The 16,367-nt window shown below is 36.9% G+C and overlaps 1 protein-coding gene across 2 annotated transcripts in view; it reads right to left on the reverse strand.

Annotated features, from left to right (window-relative positions):
• GLRA3 (glycine receptor alpha 3) overlaps nucleotides 1-16,367 on the reverse strand; it is a 72,158-nt gene that overhangs the window by 34,953 nt on the left and 20,838 nt on the right. For both annotated transcript variants that reach the window (XM_064148877.1, XM_064148876.1), the window contains exon 3: nucleotides 8,808-8,875. In XM_064148877.1, the coding sequence (XP_064004947.1) occupies nucleotides 8,808-8,875 (68 nt within the window). The remainder of the gene's footprint in view (nucleotides 1-8,807; nucleotides 8,876-16,367) is intronic.

Consider the following 16,367-nt stretch of genomic DNA (forward strand, 5'->3'; position numbering starts at 1 on the left):
TTTAGTTAATGTTAGTGTTTTTTTCTAGTTTATTATCTGTAACAATGGTCATATTTAATTTTCTATGCTCAGAAATAATTGTTAGAACAAAAGCCAAAACTAGTTAATGCATAGGATATTTGCTCTTAAAATAATAAAACACAGTACCATCATGCTGTATAATGATGTTTGTCACTGCTCTTAATGCATGTCATAGAATATTTAGTACTTGAAGACGGAATATACTACTTCCATTCTTAATGGAAGTTGTGTGTTCCCTACTCCTGATGCATCACACTAAAATTACATATTGTGACTTGTTCAGTGTAATTGCTTTTTTTAAGCTTTAGCTCAGGGGCTTTAAAAATGTTTGCACTTTCAAGCAATAGTATAAGAGATTAGATTAAAATGGACATGGCAATTATATGCACAAACATCATCCACTAAGTCTCTGTCCCACTAAGTCTCTGTCTTCATTGGTCTTTGCAATATTCTTAGTTGACAAAAGATTCTGTTCTATTTTCTTCAGGAAGATAATATGTCCCTGAAGATTTTTTTTTCTTTTTTGCTGTAACAGAAGGCATTTCTTGCTAAGTGAAGAGCTGAGTTTCTCTGAAATTATTAATTTGTTCAGATTTTTTTTGTTTTTGTGCTATATATCATATATTGTTATTAACACATTTTATTTGTTAGCAGCTAGACTATGATTGGTTTCAGTGAGTGACTGGATGGTCAAATAGAGGAAATCTTTGTTGAAAGGGAAAAGATTTGTTTGTCCACACAAAGACATCTAGTCGTATTTTAAAAGCCCCATGATATTCTGCCTTTTGGCAGCTGGGCCAATAAGATGCATGTCTCCTTCAAACCTATGATATGTCTAGAAGCCTACAAAACTCATGGGGGCCAGAATTTTTAAATCTGTCTCTAAACCCACTAAATATGCTTAGGCAACTAAAAACTTGAGCAGACATAAATTCCGTTCAGTACCCACTTGCTAACCTGCTCCTTTCATGAAGAAATTAACCATTTGAACCAAAGCACATGTACCTAGATTAGTATCAAGACAGAAAGAAATGTCAAGTTAATGGACTTCCCCTAGATATGAAATGAAGAGGGTAGAACTAGAGGGTGCTTATTGGAAAAACAGTCCTAACCCTATTTTGCTACATCTCAAATACCCATAGTATGTAATAGTGATATCAGAACAGTAATCACAGGCACAGATATGGAACATTTCCTCTACGTTTTGCTAAGCTGGAAAACAATCTTGTTCCACTGTATAGTCAGGATAAATATCTGAAAACTGCAGTAAAATTTTCTAAAATGAATAAAAGACTTAACTGTGTAAAGTACAAACATATGCTTTGAAAAGGGCTTTGTTTCTTACTATATATCATATATCATATATATTCTGGCAAGACATGCAAGTGATGTATTTTATATATTCAGTTTTCTGAAATAGTCTGAGTAGTCTGTTCCATAACATTCACAAAAATGGGGAAATATATTGTAACACAGGGAACTGATAAAGACTAAGTAGCACCATCAATTTTTTAGCATTCTACCAATTCAATATTACTAAGAGCTAAGTAGCAAAACCTATGATTCATGCAGTTTAAATCTATGGAAGAAGATAGAGCAACTAAAAAAAATGCATGTGAGAGATGATGAATTGTAGCACAATGGTTATGAATGGAAAAAGAACAGAAATTTTCTTTAATCCTCTTATGCCAATGAATTGGCTTACATGTGTTCATCTGTTCCAATACATTTACCATTGGGAAACCGATTAAGTGAAGAAGAAATCTAGTGACTAAAAGATCAGATAGTGTAAAAACAAACAAACAAAGAAGCTTATTTTTTAAAGCAAGGGAATAAATTCAGATGCCTTGGAAGTGCTTCTGAAGATTTTTCATTATTGTCTATCATTAAAAACAGGTAAAGAGGAAATAATGAATACATACATTTCCTTAGTTACATGTATTCAATGTATTTAGTTTTAATTCATCCTTCAGTATCTTCCTAACTGTGAAATGAAATGCCTTGAGCAAGTTTCGGGTTTGGTTTCTGGTTTGTGGGGTTGGTTTTGGTTTTGTTGTTTGGTTGGTTGGTTGGTTTTGGGTGTGTGTGTTGTTGTTGTTTTGTTGTCTTTTTTGGTTGTTTTAATTTGTAGAGGTTTATAAGCTGGGATCTGTCCAAAATGTGGAGAAGGCTGTAGCCAGAGGGAGCTGGTGCTTGCTGGCTTTGCTATGCTGACTGCCCTGGATGAAGCTCACTAATATTGAGAGAATGGGCGTCACGAGAATGCAGCCAGTCTCATCTCAGTGGTGCCCAGTGATGGGACAAGGAGCAATGGTCACAAACTGGAACACAATAAGTTCCACCTAAACAAAAGCAAAAAACTTTATTTTGAGTGGAATAGGCTGCCCAGAGAGACAGTGAAGCTGCTTTCTCTGTAGATCTTAAAGCCAGCCTGGATGTGATCCTGTGCAACCACCTGCTCTAGGTGAACCTGCTTTAGCAGGGGGACTTGAAGAGAAATCCCTTCCAATTCCTACCATTTTGTGATTCTGTGTTGAGAAAATAAAAGCCCCTGCAAGGTAGAGTTCTAGACACAGAAGCAGAGAAGCTTGTGAGCTGGGATTATTTGAAATTAGGGAAGAGGAGAGAGGGATGACAATCTCTAGATCCCTGTCTAGAGGCACCTGTTTGGTGAATCCAAGTGTGGATCTTCCTGGGTAAGACGGTTAATGAGCTGAAGAAAGAAAAGTGTTTTGGGAGTGAACAAAGGTACAGGATCCATTCTGTTTGCTGTAGGAGATGACTGACCTGCTGAGAAAGTGAGGCAGGTTCTGGAGTCACAAGGGTTATTTTGTGCTGTTGAAGAAATCAAACTGTCTCAGATATGGTGAGATTTGGTATTATGTATATTTGTATTAAAATATAGACGGATTTGGAGGGGAGAAGAGTTGGGCAATGTCTGGCAGCATCTTTGTAATGCCACCAATGACATAGGGAGGGGCATGTCAGTGAAAAATACACTGTTGGCCCACACCTTCTTGTGATTGTATTGGCTTTTAAAGAAAACTAAAGCCTGAATTGTGGTCTCACAATGCTTGTTCTACCAGCTCTTAATGACTGTATTTGATAGCAGGCAGCATATTCTCTTTGGAAAAGGAAATATCCTATGCAGAAAACCAGATTCTTGAAAGCTCTTTTGATAAATTGTATCTTTTTTTTTTTTCCTTTTTAAAGTATTTTAACAGTGTTTCAACTTCTTTGAATATGATTTAAGATGTATCTTTTTCAGTATGGGTATGATGCATAAAATATCTGAGAACAGAGCTCTTTGTGCTGAGTGATTACTTTGGCTATTGTAATTAAAAATGCACACCCAGAGTGCATGAAGTATTCAGAATGGAGTGAAGGCATGAGAGTGCAACTGAATTTTTAAATGATGCCAAAATAAGTCATACTGATTCAAGGAAAGAGTTTCAAGGGTAATGCCTCATGTAAAATGTTTATACTGGAGAATTTTTTCAGCATATGCTTACCAGACTCAAGAACAGAAATTAGGAACAAAAATGGCAATCTGAAAATATTTTATTTCCTTAATTCATGTTCATTTAACAGTTATTCTGTAGTCAACTGTAGTTTTTGTCTATGTAAAATGTGTCAGTAAATTGCAGGTTCATGCAAAAAATGAGTGAGAAAGGCTATATTCCTACAGTGATAGATAGGAATTTATGGACTTAACTCCAGTTAGTGATCATGAGAGTTGAGGTCACAATCCCTATATGATGATAAGCTTAATTTCCATTGCTTAATATCCACCTTGAGACAGCTATACTGAGGATATTTTTTAAACAAATTGGCTGGTTACTTTGATTTATTTATTTTTGTTTTATCTTTACTATATTTAAAAAGAAACCAAAACACTCCAGTATAGGTATCAGGAAAGAATATGGGAAGCTTTTCATAACACAGAGAAAGCTAGGAACAGGTATAGAATAGCACAATCCTCCTCATAAGCTTCACAGAGGACAGGAGATAAACACAGTGAGATCACCCCTCTTTACAAGTTGTGGAAGGATATTTTTCAGTGTTAGTAGAGAATCAGCTTTCCCCAGTTTTGAAATTCAGCTGTTGGTACCTGATATCATTATTTTCAGTATCAGCTGTACTTGCCTATTCTAGAAATAGCATGACTCAACCTATCCATCTGTTGCAGCATCTATTACATTTTGTCGGTAAATCAGATACTGATCCTACTTTTTCTTTTGCCTTCTTTTTTATGCAGAACTACATTTGGTCTTCTCAGTAGGCACCTGAAAATAGCTCTTCTTTCCAATACTCATTAGTAATATGCATGACCACCTACACCAGATGTTGCAAGCAGCTGGCACCATGCCACACCTTGTAACTTGGTGAGACAGATGGCTGTGCTACCTTTGTTTAACATTTCCTTGTCCTCCTCTGCTTGATCATGCTGTTTAGATGTTGTAATACCAGTGAGCATTTTGTCTGGTATCTTCCACAACACTGTATCTGAATTCTAAAAAGTTGTGCTAGACTGAAAGTTTCAGAGCCAATCTGCACTGAACAATGTTTTGCATTGCTGCTTGTAAAATCGACTGGTAAAGGTTTGTTTGTTTTGTTTGTTTCAAATTTGAAAACAAATTATTCTGTTTGTTAATCCATACATACATTCATTACAGTGTGCCCTTTCAAGCACACCTTGGTTGCATCCTATAAAATTTCTGTGCATCACAGAAAAGAGATTCTGTGTTTGAGGAGAGTGGTATGATGCTGTCTGCTTGGAATGAAGGTTCAGCAGGGAGATTTGCATGCATTAATCTGGTCATGTAACAAATTACACAACTGCAGATGCACTAGAACCCGGAAAAACCTTGTCTGTGTCTGACACGGTGTCAGAGACAAGTTTATGACAAAATAAAGGATGTTAAATACTCTACCTTCTAAACTCATAGAAGAACAGTCTATTGACATCTTTATCCCTTTATAGAAGGGACATCGAGATGCTTGAGCGTGTCCAGAGAAGGGCGACAAGGCTGGTGAGAGGCCTTGAGCACAGCCCTACGAGGAGAGGCTGAGGGAGCTGGGATTGTTTAGCCTGGAGAAGAGGAGGCTCAGGGCTGACCTTACTGCTGTCTACAACTACCTGAAGGGTGGTTGTGGCCAGAAGGAGGTTGCTCTCTTCTCTCAGGTGGCCAGCGCCAGAACGAGAGGACACAGCCTCAGGCTGTGCCAGGGGAAATTTAGGCTCGAGGTGAGGAGAAAGTTCTTCACTGAGAGAGTCATTGGGCACTGGAATGGGCTGCCCGGGGAGGTGGTGGAGTCGCCGTCCCTGGGGCAGTTCAAGGCAAGGTTGGATGTGGCACTTGGTGCCATGGTCTAGCCTTGAGCTCTGTGGTAAAGGGTTGGACTTGATGATCTGTGAGGTCTCTTCCAACCCTGATGATACTGTGATACTGTGATAATTTCCACATTGCTTGTGTACATTTAACATGACAAAGCAATCTGATCAGTTTGTGAGATTTTTAGTGTTAAGAATGCCTTTATATGTCATTATTTATCTTAAGTAAAATGCATATTTGTGTTAAATATGCTATGTTAATGTCACATAATGAAATGAGTATTTTGCTCTAGGTTTTCAATTTTTTTAAAAATCTCTTGTTTAATGTTTCTGATATCCTTACTTTGTGCATACTGTTCAGAGGGATACAGATCAGGTACTGCCATTCAGCTCAACAGCATGTGAAGGCTTGCAAGGCCTGACTCTTAAGTCATGCTGCTGATGAAATTTTGCTTAGAGAGTTTTAGACTGTGATTTAATTTTCCTCTACCTCCTTAGAGCATATATGATATTAATTAAGTTCCACATATGATCACATAAAATGACCTAGTTTCAAGCAGAACACAGCTTTCTTGTAAGATCCTTTTACCCACTACAAACCATCTTACTTGCCTTTTGAAACAAAGAAATTGAATGTGAACTAACTGTAATTCCTACTCTCAAGAAGTTGAAAAAAATGTGTTTAAAATAAAACACACAAAAAACATTACCCAAAAAAACCTAAAGAAACAAAACAAAAATAAACAAACAGACCTCCCAACTATGCAAACACAACAAACACAACCCAAAACCCCAACCAAGTAAAATTAAAAAAGAACCAACTTACAGAGATTCAAGCTGTAAACTAAATTAAGGTCCTTTTTTATTTGGTTTGACCATCTCTTCTGATCAGTTAGAACCAGTGTGTGAGTTTAAGTGAACCCACTTGTGTGTAAGCTGCTTCCTGCTGCACACTAACTTCCCATTGCACACTGAGAAGCTCCTGTTCCTTACTGAGAACCATCAAGTCCAGTAACGCAAAGCCACCACTGGGCTGGTTTGCAGCCCATCCTGGTTTGCTTGGTTTTTTAAACAGTTTTCTTGTTTACTGTGTTATGCATAACCGAAGCAACAGAGGGAGCTCAAAGATTTTAACCATCAGTGAAAGAACAGCGAACGAGAGACTGGAAGAAAGAATTTGACAGTGCCAAGTGCAACTGTAACGACAGTAAAGAAGGAAGTGCAGCTAACAGATTATGTGCAATTCTCATTACTCAGCTGGTAGTTTTAGATACCAGCAAGACGCCAACGTACTACTTAGTGGCCAGGTTTTATTCTGCACTTGCTAATTACTTAAGTTCTTGTGCTTACTGCTTGAAAGAATAGTTTATCAAGAATATATAAACCCTTCTTACGACTAATAAATTGTTCTAATGAGTCATTCTATGCACAAAGATTTAGAATAAATGTTAAGACTTAAGTACTTGATTTTTAAGGATTAAAGTAAAGGAAACTGGTAAAATAATGATAACTGGTAAAATACTGAAGTGCGGTAAGTTGATTTGTTCAACACAGAAATTAATCTTGTAAAATAATGGAAGATGCTTTAGAACTAAATTACAAAATAAAGAGTGTAATGTTTTTCAGAAGATGCTCATTTTCAGTGTTGGGGAGAAGTAAAACCAATTAAACACTCAATTAAAAGTCCTATCTACACAAAAGCATTTGTTCTTCAGCAATGGAGGATTTGAATCTCTTGAGATGTCAGCAGCTGCTGACCACAAGCAAAAGCCTATTTTGAACTGTACCAATGAGTACATTGCAAACACCATACCAGTATCACAAAGGAAGCATTTGTCCTAAGGTCAAGGTTGAGCTTAGTTGTTAGGTTTTTGAATACGTATAATCGATAGAACAAAAACCCCTGTGGTTCTGACCAGATGTGGTCTAATATTTACCTGGAGCCGTTTGTTGCAGATCACTTTGTAGTCTGTCTCAACTATTTTATTTTGCTTTCAAGGCAACAAGGAATTGTAACTTCACTGCTAAATCAAAGTATTGACCTGGTTTACAGAATTGTGCTGATAGGAAATGTTTTTACATGTCACACTTGAGATGGGAACTCGGACACTCTCTTTACAAATTCAGGATATTTTTCTAAGTGGTAGCAACTTGAGTTTTCTAATATTATTTTCATAGTGATCTAATTGCTGGATATTTTCCCTTTACTGACCTTGTGGTCTGTCTTCTGCTTTGCACCAGATTAAAAAAGCTGGCCATGAAAAAGTAGCTGTGGAGCACTATTCTAATCATGTGGGTATTGCTTAATCCTCTGATAGAACCTGAATAAATCTCCTAGAATGTCATGTCAATCTGTTTAGGATTTGCAACATGGCAAGGCACCCAAATGCAAATTAAAGTAATTTTTTACCTGAAACAAAAATCTGCTTTCTCAGTAACATCTATTGTGTTCCAAGGTAGATGAGGCTGTGAGTATCAGTTTTGAGATAGGTGGCATAAGTATTTGACTTTATGAATTTGTTACTGATTTCCTTGCTACAGGTCCTTGGCTATATTCAAAGTTCTGGCTTTTTGCTCTTATTTGTAACTCAGAAGGATGGCTTTGCTTAGTCTTTTGTTTTTTTTTAATTTGTTGGGGGGGGTGGGTGTTGTTATTTTTTAAAATTTGCTATATTTTGACCTTATAAACCCCTTCATATTTCTATATTTTCTCAATTCTGCCTTTGCCTTTATGTTTAAACTTTCTCTGTCCCCAAATTACTGTGTAACAGTTTCCAAAACTGCTTATTTGCCTTACTTTAAAATATGTAAAGCACTTTTATGGAGGAAAAAATGCCTGGAAACTATAGGCCAGTTAGTGTCACCTCTGTGCCTGGCAAGATCATTCAGCAGATCGTCCGTAAGACTTTGCTAAGGCATACAGAAAATGAAGAAGAGGTGATTGGTGGTAACCAACACGACTTTCCCAAGAGCAAATCATGCCTGATGAACTTAAAGGCTTTCTATGATGTAGTTACAGCATCAGTGGATAAGCAGACAGCAACTCATGCGATCTACCTGGATCTGTGCAATAGGTCTATGGAAGAAGGACTTTAAAAATAAAGTATACATCCCCCTATACACTGTATATAACAGAATTCTAAAATACTTAAATAACTTAATGAATTGACATTTTTCTGGTTGGAAATTTTGAACACTATAGAAACCAATTAGTTTCAAATCAGTTCATTACAACTGTCAGATAAAAATTACGGAGCTATGATGGATGGTATAAGGTGGATTTTCTGTCTAAAAAGATAAATCACCAAAGTAAATTTTCTCATTTTCTGCTCAGAGATGTGGATTTCCTTCTTCATTTAGCTTCTGGTGAAGAGAAGCCCTAGCTAGCATTTGAGCTCACTGACCATATTTAACTTGAACTTTAAATGTTGTTTGAGGTAAAATATCTTACCATGGTTGTCTCTGCAATGGATCCAAAGCTGTTTATAAATATGTTGCATGTGACATTAACTGGAGGGCCTGCAAAAGAGAAAAAAAACACCAGTTCTTGTTCCAAAATCATTGGTTATACAGTGACTGTAAAATACAAACCATTAGGAAACAATGTTTATTGGTTTAAGAGGAAATAATTCTACATTCACACTTTATTTAATGCAAAATTGAATTGAAAGTTGTCTAATAATTTTCCTTTTGGTTTTTCTCTAAGGTACACTACCTGACTGGTCACTTCTATGAGTTAAAAAAAAAAAAAAAAACAAAAAACCAAACACCCAGAAATTTTGTTATAAAATTGTGCAGATGATTCTAGACAAAATAATCAAAATTCCATCTGAAATAGATAGTAAAAAACATTTTTATGTGTTTCAATAAGAACTATATGTCACTTGTTACAACAATTAGATATAAAAGTGACTTTTTTCACTCTAAGCAGCTGCTCTCTTTCATGTTATCTGTCATGACTGGTTACAAAAATATATTATTATTGCTCTTATCACCAGTGTTTACAGGAAAAATGCAGATAAGAAAAAATGGCTTCGATTTTATTCTCATTTCTCTTAAATCCACAAAAAGGCTAAGAATCTATTTAAACTGATTTTTTTGTTACCACAGGCTTTCAGTCAACTGTTGCTCTGTCTTATCTTGCAATTGTGAAGCATCAGTAGTGTCAGAGCAGTCACGATGATAAGAGAACAAAAAATTATCTCTTCTTGGAGAAGGTTTTAAATTATTTCTCTGAAAGCTTCTGTATAAATGACATTGTGGTAGAGCCTGTGAATTGCTCTATTATTTTTTATCAACTTTATTCTATGTGCAATGGAAACAAGATTTTTCCATCATAAGGTTTTTCTGTCACCCTCTTGCACCTTGATATTCTTATATCAATAACCTGGTTCAGCTTGGTTTCTTTTAGCAGAGCAAAGCAGTCATTAATAATGAAGGAACTATACAGGGAATTTGAGTTCTGCTCTTATTAACCCTTATGCAATATTTTTTTTCTAGGATTGCTGAAGTAGGAAGTTGTCTGCTTCTGCTTGTGGTTTGCAGCTAGCAAAATCTAAAGTGACCAATGTACTTGATATCAAATACATGAAGAATCCATACATCCATTTAAAACTCCACCAGCAGGACACAAGTTGGAACACTGAATTTTCTTTCCTCAAGACAATCATTGTTTTGATGTACTTCATGGCAATTTGAAGAAAAAAATCACTATGTGTACTTCAACCATTAATAATACACAAGACTACACTTATGGAGCAGAATTCACAGGTAAGGAATTATCACTCTGCAGTCACTTTGACACTGTTTTCACTTTGATACTTGGTTACTTATTTAGAGCTGTTGAGCATATCTAACATATCTGTAGTCCTAGAATTCAGTAAATTTTGACACTGACAAGTCCTAAAAATGATCAAGGAAAAAAAAATCAAAACCAGTAACAAAACCAGGCAGAGTCACTAAAAACTGTCAGAGAGAACACTGCTTCCTGGCAATCTTAGATAATTTGTCTTCAAGGCAGATTTCCTTACAAAAACTTCCTTGTGGTAGTATTTGTCATGATTTCAACTTTGGTATGATAGTATCTTGTTTAAAGTAGTCCTGTGATTTAAATTAAAGTTTGATGTATCAAAAACCATAGCCACTTTTAGGAAGAAAAAGCCCTAAATCACCACAATCTGGATGTTCAATTTCAAAAGCAGCATTGCAGAAATATAGTTAACAACTTGATAAAAGGAACATAAAAGGATAAAAGCAGATTGTAAATGGTGAAGAGATTACTTAAAGATAGTGCAGAGAGTGAAAATGAAGTTTTCAAAACATGGTCAAAAAGAACCATAAATGAAGCTGCTAAAAGAGGAAACCACAGGAAATGCAAACCACAAGAAGACTGACAAGCAGAACATACATTAAGGACCGGACTGACAAAAGAAGACCTGAAGCTCACTAGAGACAGAAAAGCTAACAATCAGTAAGGCATTAAAAATAGAATCTTGCCAAGATCTGGGAAGTGAAGATAAGAGAAGATTATTAAGATATAAATCTATCCATGAAAGATAAGAAGCTTGGTGTAGAAAAACTAAGTGGAATCTTTGTCTCTTCAGTTGCTAGCTATGTCAAATGCTGGAGCCACTCTGATGGTAGAATGTGTGAGGACTTCAGAAGGCATTTCAGGTAGAGCAAACAGGAACAAACTGACAGGATGAGGCAATATCAAGTCATATATTATAAAAATCTTTGCAAAACCACAGTAATAAGCATCACTGAGTCAGTTATCACCTGTGTCAGTTTTGTTATCAGTGGAAATGTGTCCCCCATCCAGCAAGTATGAGTTCAATTAAAAAAAGAAAACAGACTTTGAGGTATGATGGTGGATGATGCTGACAATGAACTTTATCCCTGTAAACCTTACCTCTGTACCTGCCAGACTGGTAGAAAGTATAAGAGTTGTTGTGATTAAGACATACAGGTGAATATTACGGATCCCAGTGGGATGCACTCACATGTGTTGAGTCAACTGGTAGATGCTATTGCTAAGCCACTTTGAAAGGTCATGGAAAACAGAATGGGTGCCTGAGGACTGGACGAAAGCCAGTGCCACTTTAGTTTTCCAAAAGGATAAGAAGGAGGACCCACAAAACTACAGGCCTGTCAACCTCCCCTATATCCCTGCAGAGGTGAGAACACCTCATTTTGGAGGTCATCTCTAAGCATACAGAAGAAAAGAAAGTTATCATGAATGGTCAATATGGATTCACCAAAGGGAAAAAACATGCTTTGCTAATTCAGTAGCCTTCTATGATGGTATGACTGGCTGGATAGAAGAGAGGAAAGCAGTGGATGTTTTTTACTTCAGCTTCAGCAGGACTTTTGACACTGTCTCCCACAAGATCCTCAGAGGGAAACTTAGGAAGTCTAGGTTAGTTGAGTGGACAGTGAGATGGACTGATGTGATCAATGGCAAAGAGTCTAGCTGGAGACCTACAGAACATCCCCACTGTTCTCCAAGGATCAATTCTGCAACCAGTCTTGTTCAATGTATTCATCAATGGCCTAAACAAAGGAATAGAGTGTACTTTCAGCATGTCTACTGATCGTATAGAAGTGGGTGGAATGGCTGTGCAGTGGCACTTGGGCAGGCTAGAGAGTTGGGTGGAGAGCAACCTAATGGAGATCAACAAGGGGAAGCGTAGGGTCTCGTATCTTAGGAGAAACAACATCACACACCAATACAGGTTATGGGTTCTTCTGCTGGAAATCAGCTCTGCAAATAAGGGCTTTGGAATCCTGCTGGGTAAGTAACCATGAGCCAGCCACATACCTTTGTTACCAAGAATGATATTTTGGGGAGCATTAAGAGCGTGACCAGCAGGTTCTCCTTCCTCTCTACTCTGCCCTAATGAGGCCACATCTGGAGTGTTGTACATAGTTTTGGACTCCTCAGTTCAAGAGGGACAGTGAACTATTGGAGAGAGTCCAGTGCAGGGCTGTGAAGATGATTAGGGGACTGGAGCATCTTACTAGGAGAGGCTGAAAGACGTAAGGCTATTCAGGCTGAGGCAGACTGAGAGGGTGTGTTGTCAATACTTTCTAAATATCTAAAAGAAGGGCATCAAGAGGGTTGGGCCAGACACTTTTCAGTGGTACCCATCAACAGGACAAAGGGCAGTGGCACAGACTAGTACACACAGTGTTCCACATAAAGATAAAGAAAAACTTTGAGGATGATGGAGCAATGGAATGGACTGTCCAGAAAGATGGTGGAGCCTTCATCTCTGGAGATGTTTAAAGCCAGGCTGTACCTGTTCTAGGTCTAGATCTCCAGAGATCCCTTCCAGTTCCTACCATTCTGTGATTCTGTGATTACTTTTGCTGAAATAACATGACCGAGATCTATTGAAGCTCTCACTGGAAGAGCTGATGAGTATGTGGACAAAGGCAATCTCTAACTTAAATATTAATTTTAATTGTAATATATAATTCAATTAATTAAAATAGTTTCCTTGGAGTTTCAAAAACTTTTCAATGTGTTTCTGTCAGAGGCTTTTTAAGGTTGTTAGCTCTTGATGAAGTGAGAGGTAGTCCTTACAGGGCTTTTGCTTTGAAGTTTTTAATGTTAGGCATAAAGAGCAAATTTTCAAAGTATGAGGTAGTTGCTGGTAAGGTCCTCCATGGATTTGCACTCAATCTTTGTAGTTCTGTATTAATGACCTAGAAAAGATAGAGCAATATAATTTTGCTTCTAGTGTAAGATTATTTAGGATGGTTGTTTACAAAGCCAAGTGCATGGAGGTACAGAAAAATCACAAAATAGTGAGCTACCAAGAAGTGAAATTCAGACTAAGTCAAATGCAAAATGATCCTTATTATGCATTCCTGTGGGTGAGATACAGAGTCATTGTTTCCATACAGGAAAAAGAGGTGAGATTAGTTATGGATAGTTTCCTGGATGCATGCTCTGTGATCAATAAAGATGGAAGAATGCAAAGAAAGACAGAAAAAGATGGTCTGCCATATGACTAGATCATTAACTTCTGTCTTGAATACTTCAAAATTTCTCTTCTGCCTCAAGGAGTCAAGGATCACAAATTCTGTAAAATGCTGCCACACAAAAGCAGGACTCTTCACATTGGAAAACAGATGCAGTAGAGATCAATATATAAGCACACAAATATACAAAGATCAAAAAGAAATACTCTTTTTCCTCTGTTTTTCACTGCATCCTATGGCAATAAAATCCATAAAATAGTCACCAAACTCAAAGCAAACACTGTTCTAAACTGTGAAGATTTCAGTGCCGTTAAATACTGGAAAGGCCAAAAAGTGTAAACAGCCAAAAGTGGTCAGAAAACATTTTTTTTTTTTTTTTAAGTTAAGTCCTGTTTCAGGAAGTTCCAAATTTAACAATTATTGAATACTGTTCGATAATAGCAGGGCAAGGAATGTGTTACATTTCCCTCTGTAAATCCCACCTGATTAGACTGTGAACAATGGTGCAGCCTGGGTTGTTTAGATTTAAAAGTACAACATCTCTTCTGTGTCAGGTTAGTTCTAAGTACAACAATTTATACATATGGATTACATAATTTATGTCCAAATTTGAAAGACAGTGAAGTATTTCCAATATCTGAGGAACTTATATAGTCTGGGATGCAGAACAGCTGAGTAAGGAAAGCACCTTGGTATGGGCTTGTTCTAGTGCAAATAAAAATATTTTGCAACTGGAACAAAGATTTTACCAGAGTTTGTATTCTGACCTTTTATCCCATTGCAAAAATAATGCTGTCAGTCTTATCTATTATTTCTGTTATACAAGAACAGACAGACAGAATTCCTCATCTGAAAGCAGAGCACTCAGACAAATAATGACTAAAACTGGTAGCTTAAAACCTTGTTTAGATTGGAATTTTATTGGAAGAACAAATTATTGAAAATTGGCTGTGTTCTCTTATTAGTTCTTGTTCTGATTCTCAAAACTGTTGCCAGATTAAAAACTCAAAAAGACATTAAGGCCCAGCAATTGTTCTAGGACTAATAAAACTAACCATAAAGTGGCAAAGTCACTTAAGGAGATACTTACTCTTTGTGACAGATTTGAATCATTCTGGGCAGATTTGTTCAAACTACATAGCTGTCTTAGAAGATTTAGAATGTACACTTTTTGAAAAAGAACAATGTCAAATTAGGTTTTGTATCTTTAAATTTTGATAGTTACAAAACAAGGCTGTAAATCTTTTGAATAATGCTTTCAAGAAGCACTTTATTGAATTTGCTAATCTCCATGCCATCTGTCTACTCTACACCATAGCCCCATCAGTAGATTGTGATTGCGTGGTGCCCAAGACACATGCCAAAACTCAATCCCCAAATCAACTGCTAAGTGGTAAAGTCACTTTTAAACCCTTTTTGCAGGACTTGCAAAGAGTTAAAGAAGAAGAAAAACTGCAGTGCTTTGTCTTTGCCTGAGGTCTTCTTTTGCCCAGTACAGCTTTACCTTAAGTTGAACCTGTAGTTTGCATGCGAATGAATATACAGTGGCAACAAGTCAAGGTAACTTTAAGAAGGAGCAAAAAATTTAAGAGCTACCATTTATATAAGTTAATTTTAGAAGTACTGAGTTTTGGATTACTTTGAAAATATTGTTTGACACATTAATGCTCCAGAAGGCCAGGCACTGGAATGGTCTTCCAAATATTTCCAGAAAGGAAAGTCTAAGAGTCACAGACTTCCGTATGGTCATCAGCCACAAAGATGATTGAGGGAATGGGACATCTGTCTTACAAGGAGAGACTGACTGAGAGAGCTAGGGCTCTTTAGCTTGGAGAAAGGGAGGCTGAGAGGTGACCTCATCAATGCTTATAAATAGGTAAAGGATGAGTGCCAGGAGGATGGAGCCAGGCTCTGCTAGGTGATGCCTAATGACAGGACAAGGGGCAACAGGTGGAAGTTGAGATATAAGATGTTTCATGTAAACAAGAAAAGGAATTTTTTCACTGTGAGTGTGACAGGACACTGGAACAGGCTGCCCAGGGGAGTTGTGGAGTGTCCCTCTCTGGAGATATTCAAGACCTGCCTGAATGTGTTCCTGTGTGATCTGGTACAGGTGATCTATCTCTGTCAGGAGGGTTGGACTAGATGATCTTTCAAGGTCCCTTCCAGTCCCTGAAATTCTGTGATTCTGTGATATTGATCAACGCTGTAAATCTGTTATTCAAGTATTTGAGTTGCCGGTGTGTGTTTATAATTGTCTGAGAAATATCAACATGGATAATTTATTAAAAGCAAAGCATTTCCAACTGCAGTAAATCCTGGTTAATGAGTTTATATATGTAACACCAACTGTTTATGGCTTACCGATGAGGAAGTAATTTTACAAACTACTTGGTTCCTATGAATCAGTCTGGACAAATTCTGACAAAATAGCAATGGCTTTAGAGTCATAACCACTTAAGTTTCTGGGCCCTGGAAATGTCAAAAAATTATAAAATCTAGTACTGAATAAGAATTAGAATGGAAAGGCAGTGACAGGTAGGCCTCTCTGCTTGAAAGACAAGTTTTGTAGTAAACAGTGAGTAAAACCTGCCTTATAGTGAAATGTTAGAAAGAAGAAATCTCGTTACCTCAAGACATTAGGTGTAGGAGGAGTCAGCTAAGGAAAAGAGTAATGTAATTTTTAATTACAATAGATTTATTCTTTCAAAATACTGATAAGTTGATTTAATGACTCAGAAATACAATGAAATATAGTTTCACTGTATTATTATAACTCTTTGCATCCTAAAAATTAATAGATAAATTTGCCTAAACTTCCTAGACTGTAGAAGTTAGAATGGGTGGTCTTTGTCTGTAGAATCACTTATATATTTGTATAATATTACACTTTGAATAATCTTTCATTAAATATCCTATTTTAGCATGCCTGAGTCTGGATAATATGGCTTTCACTAAGATGCTCAGAAGGCGTAATCACTGCATTTGCAAACATTGGACTTTCAAACTTTTTTGAATCTCC

The sequence above is a fragment of the Pogoniulus pusillus genome, chromosome 9 (genome assembly GCF_015220805.1).
Source record: "Pogoniulus pusillus isolate bPogPus1 chromosome 9, bPogPus1.pri, whole genome shotgun sequence".
Taxonomy (NCBI): domain Eukaryota; kingdom Metazoa; phylum Chordata; class Aves; order Piciformes; family Lybiidae; genus Pogoniulus; species Pogoniulus pusillus.